The sequence below is a fragment of the Cyanistes caeruleus genome, chromosome 1 (genome assembly GCF_971803275.1).
Source record: "Cyanistes caeruleus chromosome 1, bCyaCae1.hap1.1, whole genome shotgun sequence".
Taxonomy (NCBI): Eukaryota; Metazoa; Chordata; class Aves; order Passeriformes; family Paridae; genus Cyanistes; species Cyanistes caeruleus.
Window position 1 is genome coordinate 95,706,224 of NC_141701.1, and position 22,144 is coordinate 95,728,367.

General features: G+C 38.3%; 1 protein-coding gene and 1 long non-coding RNA gene across 3 annotated transcripts in view; one reads left to right on the forward strand and one right to left on the reverse strand.

The window, feature by feature from the left end:
• The window catches only part of COL15A1 (collagen type XV alpha 1 chain), a 118,484-nt gene that overhangs the window by 75,371 nt on the left and 20,969 nt on the right, over positions 1–22,144 (reverse strand). For both annotated transcript variants that reach the window (XM_023919592.2, XM_023919591.2), the window contains exons 3-5: positions 4,220–4,767; positions 1,304–1,378; positions 796–888 (exon numbers count right to left, since the gene is read on the reverse strand). In XM_023919592.2, coding sequence (XP_023775360.1) covers positions 796–888; positions 1,304–1,378; positions 4,220–4,767 — 716 coding nt within the window. The remainder of the gene's footprint in view (positions 1–795; positions 889–1,303; positions 1,379–4,219; positions 4,768–22,144) is intronic.
• LOC147655755 (uncharacterized) lies at positions 11,323–13,303 on the forward strand. Its single transcript, XR_015274305.1, has 2 exons — positions 11,323–11,525; positions 12,263–13,303. It is a non-coding gene; the product is annotated as an uncharacterized LOC147655755 (long non-coding RNA).

A 22,144-nucleotide genomic window follows, 5' to 3' on the forward strand; every position in this document is an offset into this window, starting at 1 on the left:
AAGAGTGAAATAGCTGAAGTATGTACAATATCAGACAAATGTGAGCATGGTTTCTGTGAAGTCATTTCCAGAAACCTACTGATTTTCTTTAAAGGAACCAATGAGAACTTAAATTAAAAAAAGAAAGTTTAACACAAGCAGCATGGAAAGCTTCATTGTGAGGAATGGACTGGAATATTTAAGCCTGGTACAAAAAGTGAGAAGGACATGATGTTTTAGAAAGCTCTAAATATGGTAAGAAACAGATGTTTACTCTGTCATCCAGCCAATTAACCATCACATGAGAGCCACAGTCAGCATGTTCAGAAGGACAAGAAAAAGGTGCATGTCCTTCACAAAACATGTCATTAAGTTAGCTAAGGAACTCTGCAGCATGAATCAGGGTGGTAAAATTCTCAAGTGTTAATAAAATCCTGAACAACAAAGCAAGAAACTCAAGGATGGATAACTCAGCTGAGTTCTACTTAACCACATGTACTCTTGGCTCAAGCATTTCCTGAGATAAAAATTGATGCAGAGTGAAAGAGTGTTCCCAGGAAGTGTCATATTTTCCCAATCTTGTACTATACTCTCCCCAAGATCTGGTTCCTGATTTTTGTCAAATATACCAGATTTTTTTATCTGGCACTGTGCCATCATTCTCATGGATGGGTGCACGTTGTTCTCATGGGAGCCTTTGGAAATTGCCAAATATGAAATCCAACCAAAATATGAAATCCAATCAAATCCAGACCCTACCCTTTAAAAATAATATCAAATAAGAATTTTAAAGTAAAAAAAATCAAATAAATTTACCCTTATAGGAAGATGAGAGGGTGCAAGGGCTTCTTGTGCCTCAGGAACATCATGCTCTTCAATGCTGCCATTGCCACTGCTGTCCCCTGAAGCCTGTGGAAAACCCAATTATTGGAAGTTCATAAAAATCAGGGAAAAAACCATTATTTCCAAGGAATTGTCTGTTTAAATGCAGAAAAACGTTCCTTTTTTTTGGCTGGGGAAGCTTCAGTGTCATTATGATGTTAACTGATTTCAGTATTTACAGAATTCCATGAAAATGACCCTTTAGCAAAATTAAAGCCACAGCTCATTTCCTGAAAGGTGTTTTAGACAAAATAAAATTATACTTTTTGAAAAAATAGGGGGTTGTACAGGAAAACAAAAAACTGTCCCATAGATCGTTTTAAGTATGATACAATGTTTCCAAGAAAAAAAAAATACTACATTTAGTGTTATGAAAGATGTCAAATGGAAATTTACTTTGAAATCTCTGAGGCACTGAGGAAGTGTTTATAAGAATACTTACATAAGGGTCATCATCTTCACAATGATCTTCTGTAGCCCTTGGGTCAGATTTGATTGTCAGATGTTGAATCGAGCCCTACATGGAACATCAAAAACATCTCAAGGAAGTAATATTTTAAACAGCATTCATGAAGGGGAGTGAGGGTGGAGGGGTGAGAATTAAACAAAGCAACAAAATACCCCAAACTGTGTTCTGATTTACTTGGAAAATGTTCTGAAGTATAAAAATTCATGATAATAATCAAAACTTAGAGATACAAATATGCTCACAAATTTTCCTATTGCAAAATGTAGAGCAAATGGAAGCTGCCCTACTCTAATGACTGTCATGTCACAAGGACACCTTGAGCACCACATTGCATTGTTTGATTTGTTAGTGCCCCAGATGAAAGATCTAGTCCTGTATTGTGTCATGCATTCTGTAAAACACTGTCTGTCTGCTCTTTTTAGTTAAGAAGTGCATTGCAGCTCCAGAAGTGGCATGTGAAAACCCTAAAAATGGAGACAAAGGATGGGAATATTAATAAGTGATGAAGTGAGTCAGGAAGAAACCAGTATAGAACTTTCCAGAGAGGAAAAACAGGAGATGGATTTTCTGATAACAAATGTTTCTTTTTTCAGAGTCACAAGCTGTACTTCTCAGTCTGACATGCTGAAGGAGCTGTAACAATTTCATTTAAAACATTGAACTGTTGTTTCTGCAAAGACTCAAAGTACTTAAAAAAATGTGGGGGATGTTTCCTTATTACAAGTCTCTCAATTAGACATGATGCACAACATGGCACAAAGATAGATATTCAAGTCAAGAACCTGTTTACATATAACACACAAAGTAGAATATTTTTGAAAGGAATAAAATTTGTGATTCTATCCTTAAAAATCCTCTAGTTTATCTACCTCTGAAGACTGTGAAACTTGTGCACTTGGTGCCTCTTGACAGGTCAGTAATCTCAACATCCTATTTCTCTCAAAACTTAATGGGCATATTGAATGATGTCAGACTGATTGAACAGCTCACTGAAAAATCATACATGGAAGGAGGCACAACCATTTAAACAGTCCCCTGGAAGTGATCTTTGTTTTCACAGTACAAGTGAATCACATTTGGAGAACACATTTTTCTCCTCTTGCTCTAAGCTGTGGCCCTGGATGGTGAAGAAAGCAAAATGGAAAGCTCTAAAGTTTCCCAAGTGTTACTGCAGGCCAATGCCTCCAACTAGGAAAGTCATGGACCAGTCTGTGTCATAGGGATGGTAGGTATGAGATATTTAACTCCTTCTCTGGGTCTTATAGCTGCTGCTGCCTTCCCTGGAAGAACTAGTTTGCAGCATCTGGCACCATCACTGATTCAGCTATACTTGGTTGTTTTCTGGTTTCTACTTTTCTTTACAAGCATCAGGACTAGATTTTCCTTTGATTTCAATAAATCTGATGATGGTTGTGTCCTTTTGTGTCTGACAACCAGAGTCTTAGACACATGAATTCCCATAAGCCAGAGCAAAATAGCATCTGACATCTATTCATTTGCACAATCTGCTATGATTTGTTTCTGTTTTGGGCAATTAATGTAAACAGTTCTTGGCATAGAAAGGTAGTTTGAGTGAGGTTCAAGCATTAAGTTTTTCTACTCAAAAGCAATTGTGGCATATGATGCATGAAGAAATAAAGGCACAGGAACCTAGAGTACAAATCATAATTAGTGCTAATGAAGCTGAAATTTATGTACTCAATATAGCATAGAGAGCAGCCTGTTTCAATGGAAATGCATTACAGTGTCATACACCTTACATTTCTGTCATTGTATTTACGGATTCATTGGTGATAATCTCAGCGAGTGACATCACATGTGTTACCCAGGTGTTTTCCAAAGTGTTTTCCTTCTCTTTAGTATTTCTCTATCCTACTTAGGCATCAGGCATTCACAATACTCCAGTCCTCCTATTTGCCTAAGAAGGGAAACACCAACACACAGTTTTCCTGCATGTGACTTCCCACCCTTTGTTTCCTGCTAATTCATGTAGTTCTGTGATTCTAGGTGCTTAGAATAGTCAGACAAATGATAAAAGTACTTTAGACTTGCTGCTTACCAGGTGGAGCTCACAACCTGCCAGTATGCCTGAACTTTGGAAAGAACATCTTTATTCCCTAAGGAAAAGGATCCCCTCTGTTTTGTGCGGCTGCTCAACTAATTTAGAAGAGACATTAATCTCACAAAACACAGAACAAGTTCTGAAGTAGAGGAAATACAAAAATAGGACAGATATAGTGTGACATTTTCCTTTCCATTTGACCATGAGATGATCTCACACATACTGGCTGCTCTCAGTGGCTGAGAATTGGAGTCAGGGTGCAGCAGGAAGGGTGCTTACACTCAAGCTAAGAAGGCTTGAGATCCTTCTTAGTTGTGGTTTTGGTGCATTCTATTTCCTAAAGCACCTGATAAGCTTCAAATAACTTATAAATTGTAAAAATGCACCTTATCTTCCAAGTCTCTTTACCTTTGATTACATTATTCTTCTTCTGATGTTGAATATGAATATCTAACTAAGAAGCTTTTAAAACATTGGCTTAATAGTATGGCATTCTCAGAAATTATGAAAACAAATTCTCTGAAATCTGCCCTTCTTAGAAAGGCTATAAAAAATTATGTGACATATTAACTTTGAAATTTCTAATATTCAAACTGAAGATTAGGCTTAATGTCTGGACTATTACTAAAACTGTGAGGCTTTCAGAATGTTTGTATATTAAACCAGAGGTTACATAACTTCACTGTCCAAACCCCAGCTAGGTGGGGAAAATACAAGCTATATGATTTGACCCTCACTTGGGATATAACCTCTGCAAGCAAGGTTTCTTGGGTAGAGAGTACATGCATTAAACACTGAGGCATCTGAATTTATCAGTCAGCACTTACTGTGAACTTTTCCAGTCCTGTGGCTCCTGCATTACCAACAAATATCCCAGAGCCAGATTCAAATACCAAGGTTCTTGCAGACCTTTGAAACTGAAGCCTCTGATATTCTTCACAGTCCATGAACAAAGCAATATCGTTTCCCTCAACAGTCACTGTAAATTTATTCCACCTGTTAGTCATCACTGGCACTTTAAAGGAAGCAGCCTCTCGGGAGATATGGGATCCAGGCTCTGTGTAGTACATGATTATTCTCTGGGTGCTGTCATCAACTGGTGAAATCCTCAGTCCCAGGTAGATTGTTTTCTGGAAGGCATCTGTTATTGCGAAGAGCACTCCTCCACGGTCACTGTTAGGCTTCACGGTGACCACGATAGCGAAATCTCTGTAGAAGGGTGATGGAATTATAGCACTGGTCAGCCGGCCGATGTTGGAGTCTGGGCCAAAGCTGTAAGCTGGGAACCCTCCATAGCCCGTGACAAAGTAGATGGAAGGAGGAAGGGGGACTCCTATTAACTCCGTGAGGTCAAGGTGTCCTTTTGAGCCTCGTTCTGTGCAAGAGAAGAAAACCTGTTATTTATCCTTGAGGTACGGATCCCATTTGATTTACATGGTTTGAGAAAGGCCTGAAAAACTGAAATGCAGTGTGCAGGAACATGTTTCTGATATGTTTTGGTCCAGGCTGTGCTTACACACATCTAGCTCTGTTCACACTTCATTATTTGACTAATAGGAGGTTACTCCTCTGCTAAAGGAAGGCACATGTAAACATTTGGTGAAATTGAATGGCAACAAGTGTTTCCTGCAACATATATTTACTTCAGCTGTCCATAAACTGCAAAAATTCCGGATGTGCTAGCACAGTGAATTCAGTGGAAAACAAGCAACATCTTAGATATATTGAGATCCTTTTTTCTCACAGACAGCAATAGCTCTCTACAAACAGCATGACACAGTTTCACAAAACAGGATAAAATTTACAGTGGGTTTGCTTTAGCCCTTGCAGTTATCTATGCCTACAACAGAGGTTAGATTTTATTTATGCTCTATTTTCACATTTATCTCCTTAATTGCACTGTGTACATAACAAATACTGTTCAGCAATCAAAACTCCATTTTGAAAGGAGAGTATTTATGCTTTGGCAAACAGGCAGAATTATGTATCTCTGCCAAACATGCCCAGAGAGACAACTCCTACCAGGTAATGAAGAAGCAATTACAACAACTAAGTATCTGCACCCAATTTTAACTAGAACCTTGGAGAGGCACACTCCAGCAGCATACCAAAAACACAACCACCAATTTTCTTCTTCTAGGAAGTAAAAGCAAGCAAGAAAAAATAACATTCTTAATCATAATGACAGATTTAGGTCTGAATCTATACAGAAATCCTCTTTCAATTTTTAAACTTATTCAGTTACCTGTGGCTGTAATGGCTATATAGGCTGAATAAATCCAAATGGAATAGTAATGGAAAATGTATGACAGTCCATCTGAATACCACAAGCAAAATGAACTGAAATACTTCCCTTAAAATACCTGATTAAAATCAGGCAAAATAAAATAATCTTACTCTTTGCTCTGTCAGCTGGCAAGCTGGTTCTGATGAAGAGCTAGAGAGTTTATCCAGCTGCAATGTATTTCTGTTATTCATTGCTCATATGCAGTACCAGCCTGGAATACGCGTGGCAAAGTGTCTCCCATTGTACTAGGGGCTTTGCAAAGAAATTGTAAAGTGTACTTCCTGTGCCAAAGATGTTATAGTAAAGTTGAAATAAATCCTAAACTATCTTTTTCTCTGTACTTTATAATGGTAGAATCATAAAAGTTGGAAAAAACCCCCAAGATCATTGAGTCCAAATGTTAACCCAGCCCCACTGTGCTTACCACTAAATCGTGTCCCCAGCTGCCACATCCACACACCATTTGAACTCACTAACTGAAAAGAAAGGCTGATGTGCTTCATACAAGAAACAATTGCCCTGAAATATTTTTGAAAGTATAGATGTTTTGTTTAGAAAAACTATCTCCTCAACCAGAAATCAAATCCCTTTGGCACTTTTAAATGCTTTGCCAGATAGGGGTTTTTTTTCTCTTTCCCATTAAAAGTGGACCAAATACAGCTAAAAATATTTTGATTGTGAGTCTAATATTGGGTCATGTTTTCTATTCACACTTACATACATGTAAAGGATCCTGAACTACAAACAAAGTACATAAGCCATTACACAAAGGTAAGCAGGTAAGGAAAGTAGTGATCTTGAAGCATAATATAGGAACTGTACACAGACACCAAAGCTACATACAAAGAATCATGGTAAAGTGACCAAGAAAGGAGATGGTCAACATCTAAGACGTTCAGGCTTGACAGCAGGAGTGAAATTAATAAATGCAAGTGTAGTTTCCCATTTCCCATTCTCAAGGGAAGATTTGGAGACTGGAAAAGAGCCCATTCATTCTCCCCATACAATGTGTGGAGCTGCAGTCTAGTTGCAGTTTCCAGTCACCCAACAGTAACACACAGAGCCCCAGACACGAGCTCATTTGGCCTCTGAAACAAACAAAAAACGTGCTTGCAAAAGGTTGCAGCAAAAGACAGCAAAGAGTCAGGATTTTCATTTGAGTAAAATAAGTCAGAAGGCCCAGGAAGAGCCTGAACTTCAGTGAGGCTGGGGTAGGAGCTTGCACCTATCCACTGCAGAAAAGCAAAATGAAACAAGAAGTGTCTAGGCAAATTCTGTACTTACAGCTCATACCCAGCTCTTAATGGATTTATGAGGACCTAGAGACCCAGTTAAAAGCAGAATACAGACCTACAGCCACAGGTTTTCAATTATCTCTGACAAAATTAATGTCTCCCTAATGCAGCTATGTTAGAATAAAAATACTCTCTTATTCCCTAACATAAATAGGTAAATGCTATGTTATTTTAAGTACCTGTAAGCAGAGAACTATGTTGCATCATAATAGTTTTGTTTCAAACACTTATTATTATTATTATTATTATTATTATTATTATTATTATTATTACCATTAATTCAACACTGGCTATTGGGGAGCATCCAGAATTCATACCATTTATATTCATGTTTCCTAGACCTGGGGCACTGGAAGTTGTAGTACAGAAGCAGCTTTAATACTAGCTATATTTTATCTCAACAAGGATAACCTCATAAATTGGGATGACATTTTTATAACCTAGAGCCTTGAGCTGTGCTGTATTTTGCACTTGTTACTGTATGTTATAGTTGGAATTTTTGTAGAATTTGCTGATAGCTGGCTATTCCCACTGAGTAACTTCAGGGACCATTTGAGAACCACCAGTGTGTTGTAAAAATCATCCTGTAAGTCAGTATATGGAGAGTTTCAAGACCACAGATGAAAATAGTAGGGGTTAGGTTGTTTTATTTTTGTTTTTTTTTTTTCTCAATTTTTTGATGTAATTACTTAGGCAGGGTGGAATTTCAAATCTGTGGGATCCAAAATACTTTTTCACTGCTTACAAGGGATGTAGTACAGAGGAAAGGAAAAAATCCTACCTGCTTGGAGGCCTACAACATTTGTTTTAGATGTTAAGGCACAAACACAGTATTAATATGTTATTAAAGGGAATGGAGGCAGAGAAAGGTCCACATTAATATAACTTACTACACTATGATTTTTTGGTTAGGAGCCTCCTTTCAGGTGCAGTTCCTGGCACCTGCAGCACTCAGTGTCTCTGGACTGTGCACATATGTTACCTCATCCTGGTTGCCTCCTCCTCAGGTTTTCCCTCATGGAACAGGGTAGTCCCAATGCTAGGCCTGATCCAAAACCCTTGGATAATCAAGGTGCACAATAGAATCACAGAATTCTTTAGGCTGTAAAGGACCTTAAAAGACCAGTAGTTCCAGCCCCTCTGCCATGGGCAGGAACACTTTTCACTGGACCAGGTGGTTCAGAGCCAACCTGACCCTGAACACTTCCAGGGATGGGGCATCCACAGCTTCTCTGGGAAACCTGTGCCAGTGCCCCACCACCACTACATGCCTTTGGGAAAAGTCCCTCTCCAGCTGTCTTGCAGGGCCCTTTATGGAACTTGCTATAAGGTCTCCTGAAAGCTTTCTCTTCTCCAGAGAAGATGCTATCAGGATGTTATAATAAAAGATACATAAGGAATATGACTAGAATCTAGAATTTTCTTACAAATTGTAATTTAAAACACGAGATTATTCACTGGGAGTAGGATATTTGTATTTCCTGTTATATACAAGAGCTGATATAAAACTTGGGATACCCACAGTCCCTGTTCCTAGCCGATACACCACACTTCAACACAACCTGACTTCAAAGGTGGTATAAAGTATACTATCACACAGGCTTTGGGAAACTACTACACCAGAGTCAAAGGCTACAGGGTTACAGATAAGGACATTGTTTATCAGTCTACTTTTATCCATGGTTTCACCACTAGAAAATGTAACAGAAGCAGAGTGCAAAGGCAAGGCCCTCACTTCTGACATTGAATTACCTACCCATCTCAGCCTTATTTTAAAATACACAGTTCCAATGTACCAAGTCTGAAGAAAAAAGAAAAAAAAAAAAAAAAAAAAAAAAAGAAGAGAAATATTGACAAGTCCTTTGAGCAAAAGAACATGATGAACAGTGGTATGATGACCAACTCAAGTTGCAGTGCTGCAAGATAAACACACTGCTTTTGTCCTCATTGCTGTGAGAAGATGCTTGAGCTGGCCTATCTCAATTACATGAATGCAAAGACTGAAGTTACAAATGTTTGTTGTATTTGATCCCAACCACTTACACTTTAGCATGAATATTCAGCTGATATTTTAAGAATTGTCCAATTTATGTTTTTGATTATGTTTTTAGCTAGAAATGCCTGTTAACAATTATTCAGGTAAATCAGGTGCCGCATTTAGCCCAATTCTGCTCCAGGTTAATGAAGTGTGATGGGTACACAAGGGTCAGAATAACATGCTCAAGTGGTTGCTATTTGCTAAATAGAAGAAGGAAAACACCCTGTTGCCAAGACTATGTGGTTTTAACTCACTCAAGGGAGGGCTTGCTTGGCTCCACACTAGTGGGAGTGGGATGAGTGCTGGTTTTTGAATGAAATTATTATTTTCCCTTTATTTTTAGCCTAACTTCACCTAGTGTTTCCCCCTCTTCAGACACTTTCAGCTGCTCCTGGCCCATGCCAGTAAAAGTCCATTCACTCCATGGTCATTGACTCTCACTGTGTGCAAGAACACCTCATTTCACTGCTGCATGAGCCTTGCTGGCAGCTCCTTTTCATCTTCTTTAAGGAAATGAGATAAAAGCCATATTCTACGAAGGCTTTCATAGCCAAACCAGGCTCAGAGCAGTGAAGATCAGGCACTTCTCTGTCTGTAAACTTGGGCCAAGCTGACCTTGCTTCCCTGTCCTCTTCCAGTCCAAATAATCTTAACCCTGGGTTGCAAGCTCCCTTTCTAGAAGATAAATAAACCATCTCTGTCTCAGTGGTGCAGTGCCTCTGCTGTCTCTACTCTGCATTCAAAGAGATGCTGTAACTGCAATAGAACATTATTTTATACTGAGTGCAGCTACGAGGTACAGTATGAAGCTTACTTCTTCCCTGCTGCCAAAGTGCTTTTATTTTGAATTAACAAGGAATATTTATAGCAATACCACTAAGCAGAGAAGGATTTCCACATCCACCAAATAAAATTTAATCAAGTACTGCAGAGAGAAAAAGAAGGGGAATAACACAGTCCCAGATGTGTTGTATGAAATGGAAGAGGCCAGCGTCATTGCTGCAGCGTTGGCTCTGCTTGAACACATTTTTAGCTGCCATTAATACACTGTTGGAAAACATGGATAGAATATATTGGTATTAAAGGCTGCAGCACTTCCTTCCAGATACCTCAGGAAACCTCAGAAGTGCTTTCTAGTGGTGTTGCACACCTGGAAGTCAGGCTGCAGCCAGCAGGAGTTGGGGTACTCACTGACATGCCGGAGCAGAGCCAGAATTCCTCTGAGGAAATCACTTCCCAACGCTTTCTGCCAGCTCCTGATTTTATGTCATTGTCATTCTGCCCTCTACTGGGAGAAAGTGCTTAAATATAGTTAATAAAATTGACATCTATTTTGCATATAATATTGTTTGAGGGTTCCCCCCACCCCGTTTTATATTGTTTGAGGAACTATATTCCATTACAACGCTTTCGAAGTAACCACCACCACCACCAGAATGCTGTCTTCCATAAAATAATTTTTTCTGTTTTTAGTTTTTTTTTCCCCCTGATCCAATACTGTACTGTTTTATTATTGTTTTGTCAATTGTTCTACTAGAAGATCTCCCATGTATTTTGGGAACCTTTTTTTTATACATAAACCCAAAGCTTTTTTATGTGTACTCAACGAAATGTTCTCCTTTAATGACAAAAATCTATGTTTCAAACACACTGGTTTCTTTGAGCCATAGCAGCAGATAATACAAAATACAGCATAGACACTAAATATTAATTTTCTTTCTTTCTTCATAAACAGATGAGAGGAAAAAGTTGGAAATATATAGCAACTCAACTCCAGTAGTGAGGCAAAGCTAACTGAGCTGTTAACCAGGTCAAGAGACTGAAACCTTGACCTGGTTAACAGCATCTGGAAACTCAAGAGTCTCGTTTCTCTTTCTGGATTTGCAGCCCCCTGACAGGTCTCTGGACTTGCTCTACTCCTGCCATGCCAGCTTCACACTCTGCTTATGAGGCCTTTAGAGCCATTTAATTACCTGTGAAAGGGATCCTTTTTTTCCTGCTGATCCTTTGGGGATGTACCAGGCCCATTAAGTTCCAGACCTTTTTTCTTTACAATTGCATATATTCCATATATTAAAGATGCATTAGTGGAAAATGCAAAGGCAAATAGCACAGATGCCCTTTATGGAAAAAAATTTCCAGGCTTGCTAGGACATCCAGCCTCCTAAAGATAACCCTACAAAGCCAACCTGTGTAAGAATTACAGAGTCTGCACTGAACATTGCAGCTGTTCAATAGCAGGCACCTGTGACCAGGCTGGACACTGACTTCATGAAATCAGGTCTGTGTGTGCTGCACGTGTGGAGCTGTGATACGGGCAGCCTGATTGCCAGCTGGAGACACAAGCAGCCTTCAATGACTGCAGGAGAGCAGGAGCTTTTGCATTTCACCACTAGGAAGCAACACAGCACTTCATAAATCAGATGGGAGCTTTGGTGGGGAGAGAACATGGCTTGTGAATCACCAATTCAGATGTCATTGTCTGCTGTGCAAGCTCTTTTACAACATCTGAGGTAGGATGTTTTAATTTCCATTCCATCTACAACAAAGCAGATGTGAATTATCATGCTACCCTTCTTCTTTCACAATGACCTTGAAAATCAGACAAAGTACATTGTCTTCTGTGTATTTTCTTGGCAGGGGGGGATATTGCTGTTCTTGTTTTCTCTTTCTTTCCTTCTCTCTTTTTTTAATCTTGAATTTTAAGGGTAAAAGGATCAACACAGTCATTGCAAAAAAAAAGAAAAAAAAAGAAAAAAAAAGTGTTTCTAGGGTAATAAAGACATCTCACTTTTAAAATACTGGCAGAGGCAGCCGACACTCCTAGATTTAACAGTTGCACATGCCAGTAGAGAGTCTCTGCCCAAATGTGGAATAACAGATACTGACATAGTCTGGCACACTGACCTGAATAGAAATTCTCATCCCATATAAAGAGGTTGAATGGGAATCAAGGATAGAGAACACTTAATCAGCAGCTCCTGCAGTTGCCTCTGCTGTCTTTGCCAGACCCTGTCTCCACTACAAGGTTCTGTCATAGAACAGGGGCATAAGAAGGATATAGGCAGGTGGCATTTGTGAGTTACAATTTGCTCGATGGAAATTGGAAACCTTCAGCCAGAAATGCTCCTTTGCTCCTCACACCTGAATGACCTGAGCACTGCCTTCTCCCATGTGTTTCCCATGAGTATCATGCCTTCCTGCTTTTCCTCTGACACTGTGAATGACCCAGAAAACTCTCTCCTGTCAGGAAATCCTGCTCCCGACAGTGATGTGCATAGTCGGTGCCTGTGTAAGAAGACAGATGTCATGCTCCCTGCTCACACTGCTTTCAGGACATCTGTTTCATCACAGCAGACATAAAAGTCTGTATGTTCAGTGAGCTTCAGGCCAACTTTGCATGCTGTGTGCAGTTGCATCTTGCAAGCAAACCCTACCCAGGGACACCCAAGGACAAGTGTTATCTCTAGTACGGCTGGAAAGGATGCCTGCAGGGAGTTTTTGAGTGGAACATGAAAGGAACAAAGTGCTGATAGATATTTTTGCAGCTTCTACAGTCTGTCCTGGTCTCTGTGTGATGGAGGTTGATACATTTATAGCACATCACCAGAGCCTTAGGCAAAGCATTGTAAGATATTCCTCACACAGCTAAGCTGAGAGTAAGAAAATCACTTCATTCCAGTTCAGAGTAGATGAGAACAGAAAAATGTAAATATTGCAATAACTGAGGTTATGTTTTGGACTTCTGGTTTTGGTCTTTGTTGTTTTAGGGCTTTGTTATTGTTGTTTTTTATTTTTAAAAGTTAAGGGTTATAAACCCTGTAAGGTAACAAAAAATGGAGGATTTTTTATGCATCCTTGACTCTTCCACAGCACTTTGAGACCCGGTGGACAGTGTGCCTCTCTCAGATGATTAAGCTACCCATCTTTTCCTGTTAAGCAACAGAATCTGATACTTTGTTACTAATGTTTAATTTTCGAGTCCTTGGGAAGACTTCTATTGCCTACCAGGAGCATCCCTTCCATAAAGGTTCTTAAATTTATGCAACAGTTATTTACCATGACTTTTTATCTTTCTAAGTGTATTCTCATGTATTCTCTACACTATTGGATTTAGTAGCTAATAGATTTGATTTATAAATGGCCAGGATTCAGAAGAGTTGAAAAAAGATTGAAGTAGATGATATGGGAACAGTAAATACTAAAAGTGTGTCTTATGTTGAACATTAACATTTCTGACAGCTAAATGCTTTTATAGCATGAATGCACCAGTAAAAATGTAGAAATAAAATCCAGCCAACATAGTCCTTCTTTTTCCATCTTCCTTTTTCCCAAGAAGGTTATTTCCCAGGAGCTGTGTTACAGTACTTTTATATCTTAGTATAAATCACATATGCTTTTATTATGCTCCTGTTTTTTGCCTTTCCCCAGTGAATGCACTGAATTTTAAAAAAAGTTAATTGATTTTAAACAAGATATCATAAAAATGTCATCTCTAGTCAAAAAGATCTAGGTTAAAATCCTGGCTAAAGTCCGAAGTGAAAGACCTTCTGGTTTAAAAATGATTACTTGATATGAATTCTTAGAATTTTGTGTTATGATTGGATTCTGTTGCCAGGAAAGAGTAAGCACTCACTAAAGCTTTTCCGGCATTTAAGACATGTTATGCAAATATGTTGTTTCTCCAAACAGTTCCTCTCAAAGTGGAGACATAAGTACATTTCCCACCCTTATTCTGTTCCTGATCCATGAGGTTTGTAAGGATTTAATGGCCATCAGGCCTCTGCGTCTTTGTCAAATTTGGTACATAGTAGTTCAGACTCAAAGCTGACTCAGAAATCATAGCACAGACACGTGCTGCAATAATATATGCATTATTTCCTAGTGAAACCAAGTTAAACTCAAAGCATCACTGTAATACCTGCCTACAAATATCCTCTTAAACACCAATATAATGGGCTCTTTTTTTCAGCTCAGTGGAGCAACTACTTTCACTACTTACAAACCACAGATTTCCCTCTAGGGACCTCACACATGGTCCTGTGCAACAGTAAACTAAGCAAATCTGGTTTCAGCTACCTCACTTCATAAACAAATATTTTGCTAAGGATCTCTGAGAGGAATTACTATCTTCATTAAGAAGAATATAGAAGTTTTCTTTAGAAGACAACTTAAGCAAAAATGAGATGCTGGATATAGGTATTTCACCCCATTCATACAGATGGAGAATGCAGCACAGTGACTTTACTCACACCTGTCTTCGAAAGCACACAGACTCATACATTACATTATTCATATTTTTGGGACTTTCTTCACAACCAGAAATGCTAGAAGTTCAGAAAAAATCCTCAGATATAGACCTACTCACTGCTGTCTCTGTCAGATAGTTAAAAAGCTTCAATCAGTTCTACAAACAAGAATTACAATTTTTTTTTTTTTTTTTTTATTTTCACTGACCTACTATCATGGAACACCAATAAACTACTGATTTTTTTCCAAAAAAGGCATCATGCAGAATGTGACCATGCTATGAAATGCTTTATTCTACATAGGTGATGACCAGAAGTCTTTCCTCATAGTGCAGCTGCATTTTCAGGCATGTATTCCTCCTTTTCACTCCATCCTTGTCTGCCTATCATCGTGTGACCCAAAATGCAGTCTCAGCCAGGGGCTTGAGAAACTTGGAAGAAATGAAACAACCTTTCACCCTTGATTCAAATCTTTATCTCTCCTGTGCTATTTCCAAGGAAATATGGCAGGAGCAGTGTGGCAGCACTGGAACAGCCCCACGGATTGGACCTTTCAGCAATGCAGTTCACTGTTTTAATCAGCCTCCAGCATGTAAATAAGATGTTCTATGTACACACATGTGTACCAAAGTTTGAGTTATCTAGCTGTGACATCGTTGATCACTGCCTGATGACTAAATCAGAGAGACCAGATTGCCAGGTAGATCATAATTAACCATAAGAACACTGACTTGAAGTAGAAGATAATACGTTTTCCAGCTTGGTGCACATTAATTTTATCAGCTCTACTACTATCATGCAGAATTTTTGAACTACTTCTCTGTGCAGCTTATTGCCCTCATGAGCAGTTCTCCACTGCTTGTATACAATGTGAATTAATCAATAGCTTCTGTCTAGAATAACTGAAACATCTGTTATATTTTATTTAGGATTTAAAGCTGTATGACCAAAGGGGGAAAAATGTGTTTTTTTAAACACACAGAGAATATATTATGTTTTTTTTACATATGCATGGCCAAAGATAATTTAATTTCCTCCCAAGTATGTAGAGAATAGATGAATTCTTATTTTTGCTAAATACTATATTTTTAGTTCACTCAAATTTTAGTTGAGACAAGAGCTGAAAATAGATAAAAAGATAAAAGTACCATACAGAAGTAATTTTTAGGTCTTGATACTTGATATACAGTTGAAAGTCTTTCCCAGAGAAGTCTCAGCTGCTTGCTGTCCCTCACTTGGAGAATATAGCTGATTTACATCTGCATCCAATATTTATAAATCCATTTAAAATGTGTTGGCATATTGGTCTTCTGCTTTTAAAAAGTTGGTTGGCACAAAATATTGTTCTTTTGGCTTAAATTTCAAAGGTTACATTCTCAAGGCCATTAGTGTTATGATGAGAATGTGTGATGTCCTTAAAATTTAATGTGGTTTTCTTAATGCCTGTTTGAACTGAAGATTCAGAAAGACAGAAAAAGAAATATAGGCAATGAACCACAATGCTATTTTTTGTGTTTGCGGCATTTTTTGGCTTTGATTATATGCTTTGCTCTTTATTTTCACTGTCTGAGCCCTCATTTGTATTTTAAGACACTGGTTTCACCAATTTGACTCATGATAAGCACAGCTGTGTGTTAGTAATAGGACAACTATGTTGCATAAAATTTTAATTAGGTCTGAATTAAAGCAGACTCCAAAAGAAGTCTCCAGGTAGTGGAAATGATAGCATCAGGCAGCCTAAAGGTCGTGTCTTCCATGTTCTGAGCAGTGAGTCCTCCAGACCTTTCAGCTGTCTGCTCTCACCTCCTTTTTCTTCCACCATCAGCTGGAACCACCTTCCTCCTCCAACATTCCATATAAAGTCAAATTCCACCTCATCTTTGTTCTTTGTTTAGCAGCTTCCTGCCAGAACCGCTGGACAAAGACATGCCATCCAATGTGCTGAGCTGCAGAAGGCATTTTTCAAACTGCAGGCTTTATGATAAATCTTATAGGCAGTGCTGTAGCCCTTTTCCCTCAGAACGTATCACAGCTTAATCTTGTTCTCTGGCATGTGCTGCACATACTTCCAGACCTGTGAGCAGTAATGAGCTTGTACAAGCCAACAGGCACCAAAGTCTTCCATCTCTTCTGAGTGTGTCAGCATTCTTGTCAGCAAAAATGTCACAGTAACCCTCCAAACCTCCCATCTCTGTCTCCCATTCCATACTTACATTTGCAGGCCTACCGAGAAAATTTAAGGTGAACGGGATCTAACTATCCCCCCTCTCTTATCAGTGTTTGAAAAGAAAATTAATCTCATTTGGTTTTATTTTGTTGTGGTTTTTTCCTTCAGACTAATCTAGTCATTGAACAGTAATACCAATGAACACTTCCTGGGTGTGTGCAAATTAACATGACTGCTCTGGAATCATAGAGATAATCTTTTCCTCTGGCATGCATAGGTCACAAATCCTGCCGACAAAAACCTCAATGTGTTCAGCTTCATTCCCTGGAAGCTGAATGTTAGGACTTCAGTTTACATTTGTGGGAGTCAGCCCTGCTGGGACACAGGGTCAGAAAGACTTCACCCCTGGAGCACCTGGCTTTAGGTCCAAGCCTTGGGAAGAACTTGTTTAAGGGTTTATGGCAGCTAATATGTTAGTCAGGTCACCTCGTATAAGGCTATGTTTATAGAATGTTCCCAGCTCTCTCCCCTGATTGGTCATTACTCATTGCAATATTTTGTGTATTTCTAACCCCAGTTTGTGATCAGTCCCATGCCCTCAGACTCCTCTCTCAGACCTACCCAATTTTTAGGGTATATATATATATATAGGCTGTGTCTGCCCCTAGTCCTGGTCTTTGGTGCTGGTCCCTACACTGCACACGATTTATGGGCCTCATCCCTACTTTATTTTCCTTATTAAAGTGTTTCTTTTTCAGGCACTCCATTGTACCCTCTCCTTTTATTTGCACCTCGGTTGCCCTGGTGTTAGGGGCCCTAAAGTTTTAAGGATTGTTGCAGCCTCACCACGACAACATTCAATGAGCTTTGACCTTCTCTGTACATGCTACTCTAAGCACAAAATGCAGCAGTAATATAAAGTATTCAAGGAGCAGCAGAATCATGCTGTAGCAGGTTAAACCTGAAACAGCTATGAAAATTGAGGAGAAGACATTGCTGTTAAATAATTCTTTTGATTCTCAGGGCCTGTGTACACAAAGTCAAAAAAACCAAAGAAGTATAAGTGATTTTCACATTGGGTGAATCATGGTTGTTCTGTTGCTTTTAGTACAGCAATGACAATTTTATATAATACAGCAGCTACTCTCAATACCCAAACTGAGACTGCAAGTGTGGAAACATATGGTTGATGGCAAACCCAGACTTGTATGCATCAGCTATTTCATCACTTTCTTATTTAATCATCACCCTCTTGTTTAAATGCTAAGTTTGTTCCATAGAAACATAAATTACAATTTGATGTGATCATGGCAGCTGAATGCAGAGGGTGTAAACAGAACATTGAAATTTGCAATACAGAGATCGAAAGTATCCATCCCCAAGAACTTTTCCATATGGATTAGCTTCTTTGTGAGCCAGGTCTGTTCCCAGTGGCCTTGTCTGGCAGCTGCACTGCTTGCTTTGGAGTAACACCAAGGAACTAGCTGATACAGCCTGTGAGGTCATATGTAGGGGCTTTTCTGTTATTTTAAAGAAAGGAAAAGAATCACAAAATTATTTCGTCTTATAGAATGCAACTACAGTACCTCAGACTCAACAGGGAAAGAGGTTTATCTTGGATCTGACAGGATGTCTCTTTCTACAGCTGAAATTTTGTGGCTCTGTTACATGACTACATAGCTAAAGTCACACAGATATTAATGTACTTGGCTACATTCTCACATCTGGAATCTGAACATCTGCAGTGACCTGAAGCAACCCAATGAATTCTGGTAGGCCAGAAAATAAAGACAGGTTTTAAAAAACACTTAGTAGATATCTAGAACTGTGTCCCAGTAGAGGTTCTATGCCAGACTGAAATGAAATAAACAAAAAGATACACATTCTCTTCAGCAGAAGAAATAGTGTTCACAAGAAATACCAGCAATACTGCCAGTATCTTTATTTCATCAGTCTTACTTGGCAATTTTTGGTGGTTAATAGTAACTGCTATTAATTACAGGAAGTAATATCTACTTAGAAACACAGTTAATGGCAGATCTGCTAGTAAAACACAATCTATTTATGAAGTAGTGCTGTATTTGAATGGCAACATAATCTATACAGATATAAAAGAATTGATGTTTTCACCATTGTCCTTCCTTTTCTTACTTATCCTTGTCTTCATAAAGAACTTTGGAGAAAATGGTACCCTCATCCATGGGTTTGATTGCAGTGTCAAAGACTTCATGTTGTGGCAAAGAATTCCTTGTAAGCAAAGGAAGAATAAGCTATAAAGAACCAAACAGAGCTTCTCTGTATATATACATACACATTTTTACACACACTCACTCGTGTTTTCCAGAGGAAATGTGGCTGGAGAAAAGAGAGCTTGCATCTTTTGCAGTCTCTTATATTTGTAGCTATTAGAGCCAACTTTCTCAAAGTATCTGACACACAGGACCTTATTATTATATTCTTACTAATTTATATAAAAACATGAAGGGAGGATGGAAAGAGTATGGAGCCAAACTCTTATTGGTGGTGCCCATGGACTGGAAGAGGTGATGGGCACAAACTGAACCATGGGAAACCCTCTGAGCAGGAGGGAGCCCTTTCTCATTCTGAGGATGACTAAGCACTGGCACAGGTTATAAAGGGAGTTTGTGGAATCTTCATCCTTGAAGATATTAGAAAATGGTCTGGACATGATCCTGGGCAACATGTGAGCAGGGAGACCAGACCAGATGACTTCCAGAAGTCCTTTTCAACCTATAAATGAAAAGACTCTAAAGTATTTATTTTCCCCAATTTTTTTTTTGTCCTTTACTTTCAATGCTTTTCATAGTGAAAAGAGCCACTGATTGACTTCCCACTTGGAGGGCCCTCTTTATTTTCAACATGATGTGCCACTAAGGAGAAATTATCTAAAAACCAAAGACTGAATAAATCTTCCTTGCTGCACAAACTGCCAGACTATGCAGGTAGTTAGTCATGATAGCAGGTGATGTGCCAAAAGTCTACGAGCCTGAACTCTCCTCTTGATCAAAGCTGCTGAGGTACAGGTGTGTATAGATATGTTTGTGCCTAAAAATATACTTTTAAGAAAAAATATCCGGTTGTCACTATATAATGATAAAAAAATTATTTCTGAGACTTCATGAACCAAAACATGCAAGTGTGACAAATTAATTCAAATTATGCAACCACTCTGGAATTCCCATAAACATTAAAACAGTATGTGGTAGCAGATTTTTTTTTTTTGAACAAGAGCTGCTCAGTCTAGTTTTGAAGCAGTTGGTGAAGCATTTGCTAACAGCAGGACCTTATGCTGCTTGATCCAGTTTTGCCTATGTGGCAGCTATAGATACTCCAGACTAAAGATCAGATATTTATTTCTCATTCGTTTCCACTGAGAGAAGTCTGAAATGGGCCCTTGTATTTGTACTTAGTCCAGTAGTGGAAGAGAATAAAAACAGAAGCCTAATTCTCTGGCATGTTTCCTGCACTCAAATGCAACAAGAATGAAGATGTGGAGCTCTTCAAGAGGGGATGGTTGTGGTTTTCTCTCCTGAAAAACACCCCAACCCAACCACAAATAGTGGACACAAGGCAGAGAAATAATATGCTGAAAAGTTAAAAACAAAGCACATATCCTGCACAGGCAACTGAGGAAAAAAAAACATGCTTCCCTTTGAAAATTTATTTTACTGTTGGGTCATTAACAGCTGACAACTGCAGCATTTGCTTACTGTAGTCATCAATGAAATTACCTGGCTGTGCCATTTTTTGAGAGAAAAGGAGACTTTTTTCAGGCCAAAGAAAATCCCTCAAGAGGGATTGGAAATTCTTTGTGAACTGGAATTTTTTTCATGTACCCATTTTATGTTTGTTTTACAATTTCTTTTTTAAATAACCTTTTTTAATTGATGAAACCAGCACAACACAATTTTTATGATACAAAGATAATTATTTTAAGAGGTGCATTGATATACATTATCTCATTGTAAAAAGAAACATGAAGCCATGCCAAATGTCTTTGGATTATAATTCTGGCATAGTTTAACAATACAATAAAGTTAGATTCCAAAGTTTCTGCAATTGTATAAAAATATCATTGTCACCTAATGTTAAGGCAGAAATTTCCAGTTTAGCTGTGTAAAGTCTGCATTTACGATTTTCCAGGAATTGTTTGTCTCTTGTTGGTAGTGTAAACCCAATATGATGGGATTGAGCCTCAAGCTCAGTTAATGAGCTTAATGTTCAAATGTGTTTCAACTTAATGTTGAAATTTGTGTAGTCCTGGGTTGCCCAATACTGTGGCCTACTTCTAGGTAAAATTATAAATCCTACAGCACTTTCAGAGGATTGGGTCTTGACTGCTGAAATTATTCTACTTGGCTGACAGATTTTCAGTCTTTTCTTTAAATTTCTTTTCTGTTGGAAACTGTGAAATATAACCAAGTCCACAGGAGATTTGTACAGTGCATGTATTACTCAACTATTTCTACTTCCCAGATTTCATTCTCTTCAGTAAACTAAACATTCTTCACTACAGAAAAAAACCCAAACAAACAGTGTTTTACAGAACACATGCAGTTTCAATTTTTAACAATTTAGAGCCAGGGAAAGGTAAATTAAAGTTACTTTTGAATACTTGTCACAGTTTTCTATTTAGTTTCCAAGAGGATCCCAAGCTGAAAGAGAAAGCAGGTTAACTGGACACAGAAACATAATCCTGCTTCACTTTTTTCTTCATGCCTTTGTAATTTCATCATACAGATTTATGATGGTCATGCTCTTGACAACCAGTTTTAAAATTCATTCCTCAGTTTTCATTTTGATGATAAAAATGAATGAAAATTTATTGTTTAGTTTGTGAATCAGATTCACTTATGACAAAATGTGTTTTAGCTCAAAAAATGAAGCCCAGCAAAGTATCATCTACTAAACATATCATCTAAATGTTAAATGCCTCAGTGCACACCAAATCATCTAAAATGAGATTGCATAAAAATAGGATTTCTTTTCAAAGCACACACTGCTTGACTGTTTTCTTTATACAAAGTGCTCCAGTAGCTACCTTTCTCTTTCTAGAGTTTCCTACATTCCACAGGAATTTCTTCCATTCCTTAAATTGATCAATGGAGTTACTGTTTGATTTACAGCAGGCTTGATTCACAGTTTGTGAAAGATGTTTTTCTAGGTGCAGATCTGTTAAAAAAAAGAGCCACTGCAATGTTTTAAATATTTTTTTGTGAAGCTCCACTTCATTTGCCCCCAGCATGCTAATGGTTGTAAGAGGCTGTGAGGAGCAAAACTATTTATTTTAGAATCACTTTTAATAACTCAGATTTTTAAGCACAGATGTTGCAAATCATATTTAGAAGCACTCAGAATTCTGTGCTTATTTAATATACTCTCCATGCACACATTTCACAACAAATTGTTTTCTAATGCCAGTGAAATGAGTAGATAATGTAGAAATATTTGATAAAAGAATTAAAGTAGCCTCTTTAAATAATTACATCATTCATGTACCTAAAATGTAAGTTTGTTTTTCATTCTTGTCTTTTCAATGCTGACACCAGAACTGCTGAAGATAATAAAACCAGATACCCCTTGGCCACTGAGCATAAACCCTCCTAACACAGACTTGAGTCCAGTGTTATATCAGGGAGGAATGGAGTAACAGCATACACAGGGGATGATGACATTTCCAGTGCTGCTTTGCAGG